This window comes from Bufo gargarizans, chromosome 2 (genome assembly GCF_014858855.1).
Source record: "Bufo gargarizans isolate SCDJY-AF-19 chromosome 2, ASM1485885v1, whole genome shotgun sequence".
NCBI lineage: Eukaryota > Metazoa > Chordata > Amphibia > Anura > Bufonidae > Bufo > Bufo gargarizans.
In genome coordinates, this window is record NC_058081.1 from 236057926 (window position 1) to 236076323 (window position 18398).

General features: G+C 38.9%; 1 protein-coding gene across 1 annotated transcript in view; it reads left to right on the forward strand.

Moving 5' to 3' along the window:
- Positions 1-18398, forward strand: part of PCLO (piccolo presynaptic cytomatrix protein) — a 195719-nt gene that overhangs the window by 82687 nt on the left and 94634 nt on the right. Inside the window, exon 5 of the mRNA XM_044277162.1 lies at positions 8012-10187. Within this exon, the coding sequence (XP_044133097.1) occupies positions 8012-10187 (2176 nt within the window). The remainder of the gene's footprint in view (positions 1-8011; positions 10188-18398) is intronic.

An 18398-nucleotide genomic window follows, 5' to 3' on the forward strand; every position in this document is an offset into this window, starting at 1 on the left:
TTTTTTTGCGGATAGGATGTGGACCCATTAATTTCAATGGGTCCGCAAAAAACTGCAGACAGCACACCATGTTCTGTCTGCATCAGTATGTCTGTTCCGTAGCCCCGCCAAAAAAATAGAACATGTCCTATTCTTGTCCGTTTTAGGCATTGTTACAATGGATTTGCAAAAAAATAAAACGGCATACAGATGTCACCCGTTTTTCTTTGCAATTTGCAGACCACAAAACAACAAAACACATACGGTTGTGTACATGTAGCCTTTGGTTATTGATATTTTGCCCCACTTGTCTAGAAATTTAACAATGTTTTGTTATTTTTGCCTTTGTTGTGTTAACTGGGCTATCTGGTAATTTAGGATTGAAATGCTCTGATTATTAAATGGTTAAACAAAATATATATACCATTTATTTTATTTTATTTTTTTCATTGTAGTATGCAGCTCATATAGTAATACATTTTTCAGTTTTCTGCTGTAACTCAGACATCTGTTACAGTTGAAAAACCGTCCCCTGTTGTGACAGTCACTGGTAAAGCTTATCAACACCTCTGCCATACTATGGGGCATTTCTGCTACCTCTGTTCACAGTATAGTTATTACTGACCACTATATACAGTAGGCTGCAAAAGAGAAGACAGAAACAGTTATAAGCCAATTCTGTCTTCTCCAGCTGTGTAGATTCCTCTTACATAGTTACATACTTAATGCGGTTGAAAAAAGTCATAAGTCGATCAAGTTCAGCCAAGGGATAGGAGGGGACTCGAATCCCAGAAGGAAGTGAGTCAGATTTCTACACATTTTCAAAGGAAATGTAATTTACTTTTAAGAATTCGTCTAAACCCCTTTTTAAAAAACTGTCCACTCTTCCTGCTGTGACCATGTCCTGAGGAAGTCTATTCCACAGATTCACAGTTCTTACAGTAAAGAAACATTGACGCTTCTGGAGACTGAACTTTTTCTTCCCCAGTCGGAGGCAGTGCCTCCTTGTCTTTTGAGGGCATTTTACATGGAAAAGCTTTATGTACTTGTATAGGTTAATCATGTCCCCGATTAAATGTCTCTTCTCAAGACTAAATAAATGTAATTATTTTAATCTTTTTTAGACCCTTTTAATCCCTCTCTGCAAGTGACTCCCCCAGTGTTACCTCCCCTAGGACATATGAAGCACATAGATTATTACTACCAAGATGCAAAACGTTACATTTATCCACATTGAACCTCATTTGCTAAGTTGATGCCCAATCACTCAGAGTGTCCTTTACACCCGTGTTTTGACTTTCCTTTTGTGAGATCCGTTCAGGGCTCTCACAAGCGGTCCAAAATGGATCAGTTTTGCCCTAATGCATTCTGAATGGAAAAGGACCCGCTCAAAATGCATCAGTTTGCCTCCGTTCCGTCTCCATTCCGCTTTGGAGATGAACACCAAAACACTGCTTGCAGCATTTTGGTGTCCGCCTGATGAACCTGAGCCAAACGGATCCGTCCAGGCACACAATGTAAGTTTTCACTGACACAATCTGGAAAACGGATTCATCCTCCATTGACTTTCAATAGTGTTCAAGACGGATCCGTCTATGTTAAAGATAATACAAACAGATCCGTTCTGAACGGATGCAGACGGTTGTATAATCTGAACGGATCCGTGTCTGAATCCGCAAGTGTGAATGTAGCCTTAGGGCTCTTTCACATCTGCGTTATTGTCTTCCGGCATAGAGTTCCGTCGTCTGGGCTCTATGCCGGAAGAATACTGATCAGGATTATCCTAATGCATTCTGAATGGACAGTCCGTCCTTCAGGATGCATCAGGATGTCTTCCGTTCCGGAACGGAACGTTTTTTGGCCGCAGCAAATAGCGCAACATGCTGCGTTTTTTGCTCCGGCCAAAAATCCGGAACACTTGCCGCAAGGCCGGATCCGGAATGAATGCCCATTGAAAGGCATTGATCCGGATCCGGCCTTAAGCTAAACGTCGTTTCGGCGCATTGCCGGATGCGACGTTTAGCTTTTTCTCAATGGTTACCATGGCTGCCGGGACGCTAAAGTCCTGGCAGCCATGGTAAAGTGTAGTGGGGAGCGGGGAGCAGCATACTTACCATCCGTGCTGCTCCCGGGGCACTCCAGAGTGACGTCAGGGCGCCCCAGGCGCATGGATGACGTGATCGCATGGATCACATGATCCATGCGCATGGGGCGCTCTGACGTCACTCTGGAGCGCCCCGGGAGCCGCGCGGACTGTAAGTATGCCGCTCCCCCGCTCCCCACTACTACTATGGCAACCAGGACTTTAATAGCGTCCTGGGTGCCATAGTAACACTGAAAGCATTTTGAAGACGGATCCGTCTTCAAATGCTTTCAGTACATTTGCGTTTTTCCGGATCCGGCGTGTAATTCCGGCAAGTGGAGTACACGCCGGATCCGGACAACGCAAGTGTGAAAGAGGCCTTAGCACTGCAAAATACATTTACAACAGTGTAGAATTAAAGCCCACAGCCAGAAAACATACATTTACAGTACTTGGTCTTTATTGCGTTAACCGAGATGAATTGGCCCTTGTGCACGGTCTGTTTGCTTCTGTGGAAGCTTGGAGCAGTCCCCCACCTCGTTGCAGGATTGAAGGATTCACGTCACCAGAGATTTCATTAAAACTCTAATCTTTTATTTATATCACATGACAACATTTTGACCACACAGGGCCTTTTCCAAGAAAAAGACATACATTTGCTTTTGTCTTGGCTTGAAAAAGACCCTGCGTGGCCAAAACGTCGCCTATTAATGACATAAATGAAACCATTGGTGCTTTATTGAAATCTCTGGTACCTTGGATTCTTCAGCTATCAAAATCTATGTTACGATTTGTGTTAAATGGTGTGGTTTCTTTTTCAAATTACAAAGCTGTTAATAATCAGTATCATAAATGAATTGGCATACATTCATAAAATAATAAAAAAAAGATTGTCATTATGGAATATAGGGCTGGAATGATTCCTTTATGTATCTTTGGCTATTGTGCATCCTGAATTGCTAGTGTATAGCACAAATGCGTAAACAAACACCTTAAAGGGGTTGTCCCACTTTGCTGTTTCAATCTTACCAGCAGTAGATGTCCTGATAACTTCCTGCTTCTCAGGCAGTTGAGTGAAGGCCACGCCTCCTCATGACTCACCCTCAGAGCTCAGTCCGTGCTCGTTCATGTGGATGAGTCATCCACATGGAGCCTGCAGAGTATGTAAAGCCCCTCCCCCTGCTGGGGAATCACTCAGTGACCACTGACCAATGCTAGTGAACTAATGGAGTAACTTGTGGCTGTCCTGCATTCTAATACACTTACACATAAAACCTGTGTTACAAACCCATTCTGTGCAGCAAAAACAATAAATCACTACAGCCCAAATGCATGTTAGCTAGTAGCCATATGATCTGTGCTAGATATAGATAGATATATTCACTGACTTATTACCCAGCTTTCCCGATGTCTGATATTATAACTGACTTATTACCCAGCTTTCCCGGTGTACAATATTATCACTGACTTATTACCCAGCTTTCCCGGTATCAGATATTATCACTGACTTATTACCCAGCTTTCCCGGTGTACAATATTATCACTGACTTATTACCCAGCTTTCCCGGTGTACAATATTATTACAGACTTATTACCCAGCTTTCCCGGTGTACAATATTATCACTGACTTATTACCCAGCTTTCCCGGTATCAGATATTATCACTGACTTATTACCCAGCTTTCCCGGTGTACAATATTATTACAGACTTATTACCCAGCTTTCCCGGTGTACAATATTATCACTGACTTATTACCCAGCTTTCCCGGTATCAGATATTATCACTGACTTATTACCCAGCTTTCCCGGTGTACAATATTATCACTGACTTATTACCCAGCTTTCCCGGTGTACAATATTATTGTACACCGGGAAAGCTGGGTAATAAGTCAGTGATAATATCTGATACCGGGAAAGCTGGGTAATAAGTCAGTGATATTACCCAGCTTTCCCGGTATCAGATATTATCACTGACTTATTACCCAGCTTTCCCAGTGTACAATAATATTGTACACCGGGAAAGCTGGGTAATAAGTCAGTGATAATATTGTACACCGGGAAAGCTGGGTAATAAGTCTGTAATAATATTGTACACCGGGAAAGCTGGGTAATAAGTCAGAAGTCAGTGATAATATCTGATACCGGGAAAGCTGGGTAATAAGTCAGTGATAATATCTGATACCGGGAAAGCTGGGTAATAAGTCAGTGATAATATCTGATACCGGGAAAGCTGGGTAATAAGTCAGTGATAATATCTGATACCGGGAAAGCTGGGTAATAAGTCTTATAGACTTATTACCCAGCTTTCCCGGTGTCTGATATTATCACTGACCTATTACCCAGCTTATATGGAACTCGGCCACATATCAGTGTATTACCCTATCTCTTCACCATTCTTTATATGACATATATTGATAATCCCCACCTCACCAATCACTGAGAATGTACCAGCGCATACCTAGCTCTGCTACATATCCATTTTATGTCAGTCCTACACCTGTACTATCTCTCCACCATTCTTTATATGACATATATTGATAATCCCCACCTCACCAATCACTGAGAATGTACCAGCGCATACCTAGCTCTGCTACATATCCCTGTTATCTCAGTCCTACACCTGTAATATCTCTCCACCATTCTTTATATGACATATATTGATAATCCCCACCTCACCGATCACTGAGAATGTACCTGCGCATACCTAGCTCTGCTACATATCCCTGTTATCTCAGTCCTACACCTGTAATATCTCTCCACCATTCTTTATATGCCATATATTGATAATACCCACCTCACCGATCACTGAGAATGTACCAGCGCAGACCTAGCTCTGCTACATATCCCTGTTATCCCTGCTGTCCATAGATATAATATAGTTGCCCCCAGTCTGCATAAAATTCATATAGTTGCCCCCAGTGTCCATTCATATAATATAGTTGCCCCCAGTGTCCATTCATATAATATAGTTGCCCCCAGTGTCCATAGATATAATATAGTTGCCCCCAGTCTGCATAAAATTCATATAGTTGCCCCCAGTGTCCATACATATAATATAGTTGCCCCCAGTCTGCATAAAATTCATATAGTTGCCCCCAGTGTCCATAGATATAATATAGTTGCCTACAGTCTGCATAAAATTCATATAGTTGCCCCCAGTGTCCATTCATATAATATAGTTGCCCCCAGTGTCCATAGATATAATATAGTTTCCCCCAGTCTGCATAAAATTCATATAGTTGCCCCCAGTGTCCATTCATATAATATAGTTGCCCCCAGTGTCCATAGATATAATATAGTTGCCCCCAGTCTGCATAAAATTCATATAGTTGCCCCCAGTGTCCATACATATAATATAGTTGCCCCCAATGTCCATTCATATAATATAGTTGCCCCCAGTGTCCATAGATATAATATAGTTGCCCCCAGTCTGCATAAAATTCATATAGTTGCCCCCAGTGTCCATACATATAATATAGTTGCCCCCAGTCTGCATAAAATTCATATAGTTGCCCCCAGTGTCCATAGATATAATATAGTTGCCTACAGTCTGCATAAAATTCATATAGTTGCCCCCAGTGTCCATTCATATAATATAGTTGCCCCCAGTGTCCATAGATATAATATAGTTTCCCCCAGTCTGCATAAAATTCATATAGTTGCCCCCAGTGTCCATTCATATAATATAGTTGCCCCCAGTGTCCATAGATATAATATAGTTGCCCCCAGTCTGCATAAAATTCATATAGTTGCCCCCAGTGTCCATACATATAATATAGTTGCCCCCAGTCTGCATAAAATTCATACAGTTGCCCCCAGTGTCCATAGATATAATATAGTGGCCCCCAGTCTGCATAAAATTCATATAGTTGCCCCCAGTGTCCATACATATAATATAGTTGCCCCCAATGTCCAAATATATAATATAGTTGCCCCCAGTTTGCATAAATATAATATAGTTGCCCCCAGTGTCCATAGATAGAATACATTTGCCCCCCCCAGTGTACATAAAAATGCCCCCATGGAATTTCCTATGAAACCCCTTTATTGCAGAATATTCAATTATCGTTGGTCGATTAGTGGTTCAGCAGATATTATACTTACAGTATCCTGTTCCTCCGACGTCCGTCCGCTCACTCCGCTGACTCGCCCGAACTGTTGTGACGCCCGCGCATGCGCAGCTTTATCCAAGACGCGGCGGATATACTGCGCATGCGCGGTCGTGCGCGTTCATGTAGTGGAGAGGGCGGACGATAAATTTACTCCACTGTAGTGCGCAGGCGCGGCAAAAGGATGCGGCCGGCGAAAAGCGGCCGTATCCAGGGGAGATCCTAGTAAACAAAGGATAGTAATATAAGCTGTTTTAGGGTGAAGGAAAGTTTTTTTTTAAACACATATATAGGAAGAAATGTTCACTGGGGGACAATAAATTAGGATAAACCGATTTAATGAAGTGGGACAACCCCTTTAACGTTAAGTCAACTGGTCTACAGAATTTGGGCTTGTTAGCGTTTTATAAATCGATAATATGGAAAATATTGCTTTATCATATCAGGCTTGAAAACTCCTACTCGCCCTAACCCTACAGGATATCCAGTCATAGAGAGTTAAGAGGTTTTAGTATTTTAACGTTTTGTAGTACATTTACAGTAAATTGATTAATCAAAGGAAAAAAAAAAGAATGAAAAGATCCTTGGGGGTTAAAACACACTGTATAGTTTGATGGAAGTTACACACTGCTCATTGTGGTACTTTCTTTGACAATGTACAGTCACGCGTACTCTTCCAAAGAAAATTGACAACACTGTACAGTGCATAAGTTATAATAGAACGTGACAAGATATCATAGAACATCAAAGGGGTAATTTATTAAGACCAGCATTTTAGTCACCAGTCTTAATACCCAGCCAGCCTTTAAATAAATTAGGCGCCTCCACCGCAGGCCTAAATCTACATCAGCTTCCTTGCTGGCGTAGATGTAGATAATTTTTTATTTCTAAAACAAGCATAGAAAATGATAAATGAGACAGGCCAGCTGGCTCGCCCCACCCCCACGCGCACACCATGCCCCCTTTTTTTAGACCTGGTGTGAGCGGGGAAAAGTCAGAATTGGCCACAAATTCCCTTTGTGACCAAATCTGTGATGGATATATGCAAAAAATTGGCATATATCTAATAATAAATGACCCCCAAGGTTTGTTTCATATATAGTATGTCTTTTACTACATGTTGTACTTTTAAAATAGTTTTTGGTATAAACAGACAGGTGCCAAATTGATTAAACTTTGCAAAATGGGACAGATATACTAATCCTACCTCATATTTGCACAGTATTAACTTAGACTAGAAATTTTAAGAAAATATGATCTGTTGTCTAATTTTATGCACCTATTGGTTTACTTACTTTATACCAAAATGTAGTGTCAAATCTTAAAGGGGTTTTCTGGTATTTTGATATTAATGACCTATCTTCTGTATAGATTATCAGTATCTGATCGGTGGGGGTCTGACACCTGGGACCCCCACAGATCAGCTGTTTGAGAAGGCATTGGGCTGCGGCCTTCTCACAGTTTACCAAGCACTGCGTTGTACATTGTATAGTGGTCTCAGCCCCATAGAAGTGAATGGGGTGTAACGCAATATCAAGCCTCAAACAGCTGATTGGTGGAGGTCCTGGGTGTTGGACCCCCACAATCAGATACTGATGACCTATCCTGATGATAGGTCATCAATATCAAAATCTCAGAAACCCATTTAAGTAATTCTCCTTCCTGCTAAGACACGCCCCCATGTCATTTGCCCCATTTTGTATAGCAGCTGCTGTTCACAATGTGTATAGATTGTAATTATCACAAATAGATTTTTGCCTAATATTTCTGAATTAAGTTAACTCTAATTAAGGGTTAGGTAGTTGACTTATACAGTATCTGCTATTATTTTTGCATCATAGACTAAAGGCAATCAAAGTGGTACTCAAAAGAAGGTTAAAAGAACACTTCCAAACCCTCCACCAGAAGAAGCTGGCAATATCTTGCAGTCTACATACAGCACAGTTGGATCTTTATCCCGGAGAAGAATTTGTAGAACTACAACAATGGCTCGAGCTAAAATTCTTCAAGATATTGATAGAGAATTGGATCTCGTTGAAAGAGAATCTTCCAAACTGCGCAAAAAACAAGCTGAGTTGGATGAGGAAGAAAAAGAAATTGATGCAAAACTGAGATATCTGGAAATGGGAATAAACAGGAGAAAAGAAGCTTTGTTAAAAGAGAGAGAAAAGAGAGAAAGAGCTTATCTACAAGGTGTTGCTGAAGATCGTGATTACATGTCAGATAGTGAAGTTAGTAATACAAGGCCAACTAGAATTGAAAACCATCTTGGTTTAGACAGGCCACAAACAGCACCAGAAACAGAATATAGTCCTTATTTGCCACCACAGACTCAGCCAGAAACTCAATTTGCACCGCAGACAAGTCCTTACACACAGTACCAATATCAGACCCCTACTTTACTAACTCAGGCCCCAACACAATTTCCTCAACAGTCCCATTACCAACCATCTTTATACCATCAGCAAGTTTCATCATACCAAACCCAGCCAACTTTTCAAACTGTTCCAACTGTGTCTTTTACTCCTCAACCACAGTCCACATCAAGTCAGCAACCATCTTATCAACACCCTTCACAGTTATTACTATTGCAGCAAAAAGCAAGACAAGGTGCATTAGATTTAGACTCTAAAATAACATCACATTATGATGTCTTAAGAAACCAACCTCTTATAATTGCACCTGTTTCTACTGACAGCAGCTACTCTGTTTCTCATCTTGGCAGCAAATATAGTACTTTGGATTTACGGTTAGGCTTGGATGAAAAAAGTAGCATGGCAAGTAGTCCAATGTCTAGCATATCTGCAGATTCTTTTTATGCTGATCTAGAACATCATGCTTCCAGGAATTATGTTCTAATTGATGACATCGGGGAACTTACTAAAGGTTCAGGCTCCATGAGTTCTGCATTTGGACTACATGAGAAAGAGCTTTCCAAAACTGACCGTCTACTTCGAACTGTGGAATCTCGAAGAACTCCTGAAGTAACAGACTTTTTAGCACCCATTTCAACTTCTACCAGATTGCATGCATATGGGAAAGGAGATGAAGATTCCATGGAAGATCCATATGAGCTAAAACTTCTCAAACATCAAATAAAACAAGAATTCCGTAGAGGTACAGAGAATTTAGATCCTTTGGCTGGCTTTTCACCTTACTATCATTCAGATAGTCTTTACAGACACTTCCCTAAAAGTGAGAAATACAGCATTAGCAGACTCACACTAGAAAAACAGGCTGCTAAACAGTTACCACCTGCTATACTGTATCAAAAACAACCCAAGCATAAAAAAGCATTAATAGATCCAAAGATTTCAAAGTTTTCACCAATTCAGGAAAGTAGAGATCTAGAACCTGACTATTCCAGCTATCTTTCTTCTAGTACATCTTCAATTCCAAGTATATCTTCAAAGGTAAGACTACTGCAGGATGATATCACATATGGCTTGAGGAAAAATATTACAGATCAACAAAAATTTTTGGGCCCTGCCATGGCTCAAAGCCTTGGGTCAACACATAATACAAATATAAGAACTGCAATGCAGGATGAAGTCGATAAGCCCTATGTAAGTGGTAGTCGATCACGTCCTTCATCCAGACCATCATCTGTTTATGGTCTAGATTTGTCAATTAAAAGAGACTTATCTAGTTCATCTTTAAGACAGAAAGCTAATGAGACAGAAGCATTAGAGGGAACTTTCAGCCATGTAGCACCTTCCGGAAGAACAAAACCATCTAGTCTTCCTATTAGTCAAAGTAGGGGAAGGATTCCAATAGTAGCACAGAACTCTGAAGAAGAAAGTCCATTAAGTCCTGTCGGTCAACCAATGGGAATGGCAAGAGCTGCAGCTGGACCTTTGCCACCAATATCCGCAGACACCAGGGATCAATTTGGGTCTAGTCATTCTTTGCCTGAAGTACAACAGCACATGAGAGAAGAATCCAGGGCTCGTGGCTATGATCGAGACATTGCATTCATTATGGATGACTTTCAGCATGCCATGTCTGATAGTGAAGGTAATCAGGGAATCAGAATTCTTTATCACAACACAAACCTTCATTTCTATGCATGCTATTAATGTATCTTGTGACTTTTAAACATCATTTCTATTGTGGATTCTGTGTGTTCTTTCTTTATGTAATTCTTTTCTACTTTGATTTCTTTGAAAGTATGTTGTTTTTGTTCTGTTTTCACGTTCCTTTTGTTCTTGTTGTTCCTTATTTATATATGTACATATAACATATTTTCATTGTATGTGGAACTTTAAAGTGGTATTTCAAAATAATTTGTGTATATTAGAAAAAAAAGTCAAAATTGTTCCCTCGCCTTATATATGTGCTGTCTTATATATTTAAAAATAATGAATATTAAATCATTTAGTAATTAATTAGTAAAAGCAGGAACATTTTTCAAATTTGTAAAATCATATAACCTAATTTAGTAAATGTGAATATAGGTTATACCAGAAAACAAAGGATGAAACTTGAATTCCAAGTATTCAATATTTTGGTGTTCATGTTCACCTACCAATCTCATTTCAAACAAATTTATATTATAATTTGCATAGTCAGATTACATTTTTAATATATACTTTATTTAGAGACTATGAGACAACTAACAATGTTATTTTAAACTCCTTGCTGCTGTCAGCACCTGCAATAGTCTGCTTTGCAAAATGCTTTAGCAAGCCCTTAGCAGCAGCAAGGAGATCTCACAAAAAAGTTGGAAGTGGGTGCTTCGGATATTTTAAATATTTACTTATTTAAAGCAGAATATTCTTTGTAACTGTGAAATATGTGCATTCATGGTTGTGCTTTTGTTTGTTTTATGTTTAATAAATGTATGTGTGCTATTTAAAAATCTGTGCATGCACTTTTTTAATTGCTTATAATTATTGTAAAAAAAAAAAATCGACCGCATGACATAATGCTGCATGAAAATTCAGTATTTTGGTTTATACAATAATATTTTATCATAAAGTTAAAATGAAACGCAGTGAAATAATTGGAAATTGATAAAATAAATATTGTTTTAATTTAGCCAAGAGTAAGTATACAAGAATATATTGTGGTCAAATGGTACAAAATTATAACTAATTGTGAGTGTTTGTATGAGTTGGGTTAAGAAATTAAAAAGAAAATAAGAGAACAGTTTTATAAATATATTAGAAATCAGCTACTTAAAGGGTTTGGTCATTTTCTAGCTACTGTTGACCAATGTGTATGTACGATATTATATGGCGCTGAGTAATATAGCCTTTGTTGATATTCTGTGCAGTTTGCTGTATTTCATAATCCATGTCCCCTTGTTGAGCAAATCTTCTGTGCTGTTCTGTCCACATAAAGGTCTTTTCATAAGATGGCTGCTAATGGAGGGTCATGTGATCAGACACATCACTCAGCCTCCTCCATTCAAATAGACTGTACCTGCATTAGACGCCCAACAGTGCAGATAGCAGATGAAGTGTATTTGAAAAGAGGAGGCTGAGTGTCATATTTGCCTCCATCAGCAGCCAGGACCTCCATGTGAACAGCACAAAATACTTAGCAAACAAGGAGGCATGAAATATAGAAACTGCTGCTAAATTTGAGAAAAGGCTATATTCGTAAGTGTTATATATTTATCCTACAAACACATTGATAAACCGTAACCAGGAAGTGTCCAACCCCTTTAAAAAGCAACTAGAAGAATAGATCTCTACAACAGAACACGCACCGTATAAATGTTTAAAAGATTCAGATTATGCTTTATTTAAACATTAAAGGAGGTAGCCCACATACAGAATAAGACCAGACAGAGAGGTAGCTGTATGTGACTGACACCAATGAAGTCTATGAAAGTTACATAAAGAACTCAGCAAAGATACATTTTCTTTCTAGTGAACCTCTCATCTTTACCCTTCCCTTTTTATCAGAGTCTGTCAGCAGGTTTTTGCCTATTAAATCAAGCATAGCAATTGGAAGGACTTGTGGATACATTTAAATCAGTGCTTTCGTTAGACCAATCTTTTGCTGTACTGTGTAGAAAAGAGCACTTGTTTTTTATTATGCGATTGAGCGGTTTGGTGCATTGAGGGGAGGCCTGAGTCCCTCAGTACACCAAAGCGCAGTCCCTCCGCAGAGTATGCCACCTTCTTTCCCTTGTTGATTTACAGGGTCAGGCTTTTGAATACTTCTCTCACTTGCCCCCATAATGTCATGCTTGTGCCATGCATCTGAATTTCTCTTTAGCATCAGAACCCAATGCTGTAATGTGCAAGTCCCAAAATTCTATCCCAAAACACTTGGCACATTTATAAGATTGCAGTGCCCAGATGAGAGCAGTATGAGGAGGTAGGAGCTTATTCTGCAAAGGTGTGGCTTTTCAGTGCACAGCGAAGCTTAGATCTGTACTCTTTGCACCAGAGTGTTCATTTGCATATTAGAACAAAGGGTGATTTATCATCCCATCTCATGCCAGTTTTCTAGTGTAAAACAGTTGCAATCCTTGAGTTTGCAACTTTATAAATGCCACTGCGCCAACATTTTGTCCCAAGTGGCGTTTTAATGCTGCCCTTGCCACTTTCTGTGAAGGACACGGTGATAGCGGGGCCAGGAGATCCGGCATGTTAATCTTCATTCACGCGAGTTTTCTAGCCTGAAGACAGACATCTGCTACAGCTAGGAGGCGGCCTTAAACTTCAGTCTGGAGCACAACCTGCTGGAGGATTTGCCAAATCTATGACTAAGCTGGCACCTCACCATAAATTAGGCACATTGTTCACCTATACTGAGGAAATCAAGACCAGCAAAGAAAGTGCTGATAGTAATAGATGTCTCCCAAAGTGCTTTTTCTCTTGCTCTAAGAAAGATACAGTCCTTTGTGTCTTCAAGCGCTTCTAGCCACCATGCTTAGTTTAAAATGGAAAAACTTTCCAACAGACTCCATAGTTATTGTAACCTGGTAAAATAGCTACAAACAACATTTACAAAACCAAAAAAATAATAAAATATATTAACTTAACTAATATTTTAGATAATATAAAACTATTGAGTTTTTAAGCTTAGTGACCCTTTCAAATACCGGTAAGTCACCAAATGACTTTTGAGAAATTTTCACTGTGGTTAATCCAAATAGTCCTCTTTTAATAATAAAAACAGAGAGACCACTGACGGCACCGCTCGGTACGTACTCCAGCCCAGCTTAGTCTCCTGACCCTTGTATACTGCAGTGTGCGTGGTGCTCTGCCTTTTTAGAAGACAACGACTCAAACAGTTGATTGTAGAGGTAGAAAGAATCAGCAGCACCCACCACTGGGTTTATCAATCTTCTTTATTCATTGACATAATTGTCATGCACAATAGGGTTGGGGCGGACTCACATGTCCCAGAACGCAAAGTAGTGACGGCCATTTTGCGCAAACTGCGCTTCTTCCGGCTACTGGCAGTTTGCGCGAAAACGGCCGTCGCTACTTAGCGTTCTGGGAGATGTGAGTCCGCCCCAGCCCTATTGTGTATGATGATTATGTCAATGAATAAACAAGGTCGATGTCCCCAGTGGTGAGTGTCCGTCCTATTCTTTCTACCTCTACAACTGTTTCAATATTAAGTAATTGATGAAAAACTAAGTGAAGAGCAGTCTGTTTAAACCACAATTTGTTTCGACAGTTAGTAGTCATATGTATTTCCTAAATGCATAAAAAATGCTTAACCTGCAGTATTTGACACCTTCCTATATTGTAAACATATTTTAAATACTTTTCTGAGAAAAAATATTTTCTTCTGACAAGAGATGGATTACTTGTGTTCCAAGGGGGGAATGTATTTTATAAACGGCCAAAGGTCAAATTTTCTAAATGAACTTTTGGGGCTTGTTTTAGATGCTTTAAAACCCTTATTTGTTAATAACTATTAAAAAGTTATATTCATTGACCAGAAACAAACTTTGGTCAAAAAGTAGGCATTCGACTGGGTTGGTGTGGAAAGAGGGGTATTATTCTTTTAGTTACACAACAATTGTAGTGGGGAACAGTGTAACATCCACATTCAAACATCAACATCTAACCCTGTACTAAAATATAAAATGGTGTAGCATCAGGCCTAACATATCACCTTATGCGTTTCTGCACACATAGTCACAAACGTGTGTCATCAAGGGTACAGTATTTCGTAGGCAACATTAACATGCAGAAAAGGGTGCTGAAATATTAGCACAGCCATTTCTACATGTTGATGCATTCATTATATCCAGTCGTAAGCTTACACCAAAAAGTAGCCCCATAACAAAAAGGTTCCACCTCACCCCCTGTGAAGGTCAGCAGGGATAGTGTCCAGTTGATAAGTCAAACATCACCAGGACGTCACCAACTGCAGGCCCTTCCATATCACAAATTTTAATGGTTTGTAGTGTTAAGGGGCAATGACCCAGGTTACTATGGAGAACCCAAGGTGGCAGTAGATGTGCTCTCCCAATAGAACCTCTTCCTATCCTTGTCATGCCCCCTTTTCTTAGTACTTGAGAGTAGTGGAGTGAAGGTGGAAAAGTCCCAAATATCACAGCAAAAAAAAAAGTGTGCAACAAAATTTGTGTGGAGTAAATATCCTCCACAATGTCTACACTCAAAATAAATCAAACTTATGAGTGGCAACATTGCAGGTCTTCCCAAACTAACCCTGTTCATAGCCTGCTTTAAAAAATAAATAAAAATCATTTTTTATTTATTATATAAAGTAACTTTTATTAATAAATAGGAGCTTTACATATATCTATTCCGGCTAGCATTTAATTAGATTTGGTCCAGATGAATTTCTGTGAACGTCTAAGTGTTACAGAGAGTTAAATAAGGATTCAATATATCCATCTGAATTGTACCTTCTGGACACTTCTTGTTGACAAGAGACAACTATTTATATATGACTAATATATATATATATATATATATATATGTGTGTGTGTATCTATATATATATATATATATATATATATATATATGGAAACGGACAGCACTTCCAATAGAAAATTGTGATTTAATCGACCCAAGTGGGACAGTGAGGCAATGTTTCGGCTCGGGCACAGAGCCTCAAGTAAGAAAGGCTCTGTGTCCGAGCCGAAACGTTGCCTCACTGTCCCACTTGGTTCGATTAAATCACAATTTTCTATTGGAAGTGCTGTCCATTTCCTTCTACATTTTTTGGGTAAGAAGTTATACCCTGGGACATAGCACCCGTGGCATTTATTGTGAATTGGTGCTGCCAAATCTTTTTTTTTTATATATAGTTTAAATATTAAAAAAGTACATATACATGTCAGCTGTTGCCATGTTGCTATGTTCTGTTTTACCCAAAAGTAACCCCTGTTAATGATTTCTTTTTCAGTACCTGTATATTTCCTTTATATTGCTCTTCCTCTATCAGAGGTCTACATTACCTGATATTAGAACTCTTACCATTAACTGCTCTAATAATGTGGCTAAAATTTGATGTGGGCAATGTGTCTGTTGGTAAATGAATGTTTTTTCTGTTTGTTTTGGGTAACCTCCAGACAATTCCTTTAATGATGGTAGGAGTCTTCTGTTGCCGTAGAGTCTGTGTACTGTATGTCTTCGTATTGCATGTTAGTTTTGTTCTTTAATAAGAACTTACTGGAATGTATTAATTATAAAAAAAAAATAAAAAATCTATTGAATGCTTCTAATAATAGCTAAGAGATAGCAATTTAAGATAGACTTACATTCAAATATGTCTTTGATCAGTAATAAACCAAGTGGTTGTTACAGATGTATCTTAATAACTACTGAATATTCCAGAATATATATATAATAAATCATTGATATATTTTTAATAGTTGTCAAATTCCCCAGAGCTAGTTGTTCATAGAATTAAGTATAAGTATATTAAAGTGCCTATTTGAATATATATATACATCAACCATGAGTATACACCTGCTAAAACAAGTTTAAATTCCATATCTTATAGAGGACAAAACTAAAAGTGTATGACAATGCAAATGAAACGAATGATGCAACAAAAGTCCCATAATATACATCTTTAGATTGTCTTTCACCTCATTTGTTCATAGTGGTTTGCACTTCAAAGTGATATCCACAAAAAAAATCTAAATTTTCAGTGTATATTTTGCTGTGTGGAAAACATGCAATACTGGTCCATTTGTGGTAAGGCATTATATCATTAAGAAACTTGTTTAAAATGACTAAATTAACTTTGTGATACGAGCATTTCAATTTTAGGTAACGTATGGTCTGTGGCAATCAAATAACTATAGGAGTTAGCAGTGTGATTACAGTAATAGAGTTGGGGGATAGTATTATTTTTCCAACACTTTTTTTGTATGAAGCGTTGAAAAATAAAATCTCTATTTTATAAATTCTCAAAATGATACAAAAAGCATAAACCATAATATTGAGCATATTCTGTTATTTTATTGCATGGCAAAGTACGAAACATCATTTTTAAAAGGGTGCTTCTTAGTATCACTGCAGTACATTGTTTAAAACATACTTAGGGCTGTTTCATACGAGCAGATGCCGTGCGTGTCATCCGCAGCATGAATGACAGCCAAGCTCTGCATTGGACAGCAGCGACACGGAGCATTGACATGATTGATAATGCTCCGTGCCTCTCTCTGATCTTATAACTACAAAATCACAGTGAGATAAAGTTGTCACTGTGATTTTGTAGCAAAAAGATCACAGAGAGGCACAGAGCATTATCAATCATGTCAATGCTCCGTGTCTCTGCTTTCCAGTGCGGGGCTTAGCTGTCATTCACGCTGCGGATGACACGCACGGCATCCGCTTGTTGAAACAGCCCTTACTCTTTTGGGATACAACATACTTAAATAGTGTAATATCTTTTTTTATAGTAACTATAAAATAAAAATCCAGCAGCTTATATAATTTGAATGTGTTTTTTAAAGTTTTTGATTATGTTGTGACAATAATCACATTTTAAATAACATTGCTGATGGAAGCTTGTGAAGTAACCCACTGAATAGTCATAGAGTAGGATGTAGAGACCTATTGTGAAATAAGTATGCCATGTACTGGATACCTGTTGAAAAGTGTAGCCTGCTGCTCTATTCCATACATTTTTTATAGTATACCAAGATATACCAGTCCAAAAAAGGTTACAAAGGACACTGTTTTGGAGCTCTTAAGATTGACAGCTTTTACTCGGTGCACATGCTAAGCAGACCAAACATGATGTGAAAGTAGCCTTGTATCAGGAAATTCTTGAATGCTAAATCCTTTTTGTGATATTTAAAAGTAGCGTATTTTATTTACCTTTCAAAATAACTACACATTTTCCACTAAAGTAAATGGCACCAAAGTGTATGTGTGTTATACAGCAAACCTATACAAGGGTCCAGTACCTAATACTGTGAAACATATCAAATATTGCAAACTACCTTCTACAAAGGGCAGCTCTCACACAATCATATTTGCAAAGTGAACCAATCATTTTTAGTACCCATTTAGAAATTATAGTTACACAGATTACAGCTAACATCACTCAAATTTCCCGCTGCCAGAACCACGATGAGCAGCTTGTCACTGGCAGGTCTTCATTAAAATAAGAAAATATTGTCTTTAAAGGAGAAATCCCTTTAGAGGGGTTTCCTAGAGGTAAAATATTGATGGCCTGTCCTCAGGATAGATTATCAATATCTGATCGATAGGAGTCCAACAGCACCCCCCTTGATCAGCTTTGTGAAGAGGCTGTGGCACTCTGGTGAGTATGCTATCATGTCTCCATATTGGAAATGTATAGTACTCATTTCTTCTTCTGTTTGAGGGAGGACTTTGTGCTGCCAGGTGTTGGGGGTGGGGATGGGGGGGGGGTGTCTGGTTGAGAATTATGACCCATCTTGAGCCCTCTCAGAACTCTATATTCCTAAAAGTTTTTTTTTTCTTTTTAATCACATCCTATAGATTATTATGGACTGTTAATGGAAAGCGGATCAAGGAAACTAATTCTTAGTGCAGTAGTAATATAATTTAAAGGGGTTATCCAATGTCATAAACAGCCCCACCATGTGCCGGGCCCCTCACACTGAATATACTTACACCGCATTCGCTCCCTGAACCGCTCCTCATACCCTCACCAAGCTGCTGCTTCTTCTCCCTGTACAAGGATGAAAACATCCGGTGTCAGGGGGAGCTGTCAGTGGCAGGTGGGGATGGGAATAAGCCTCCCTAGCATCGTGGATGATACCAGCCATTGGCTGCT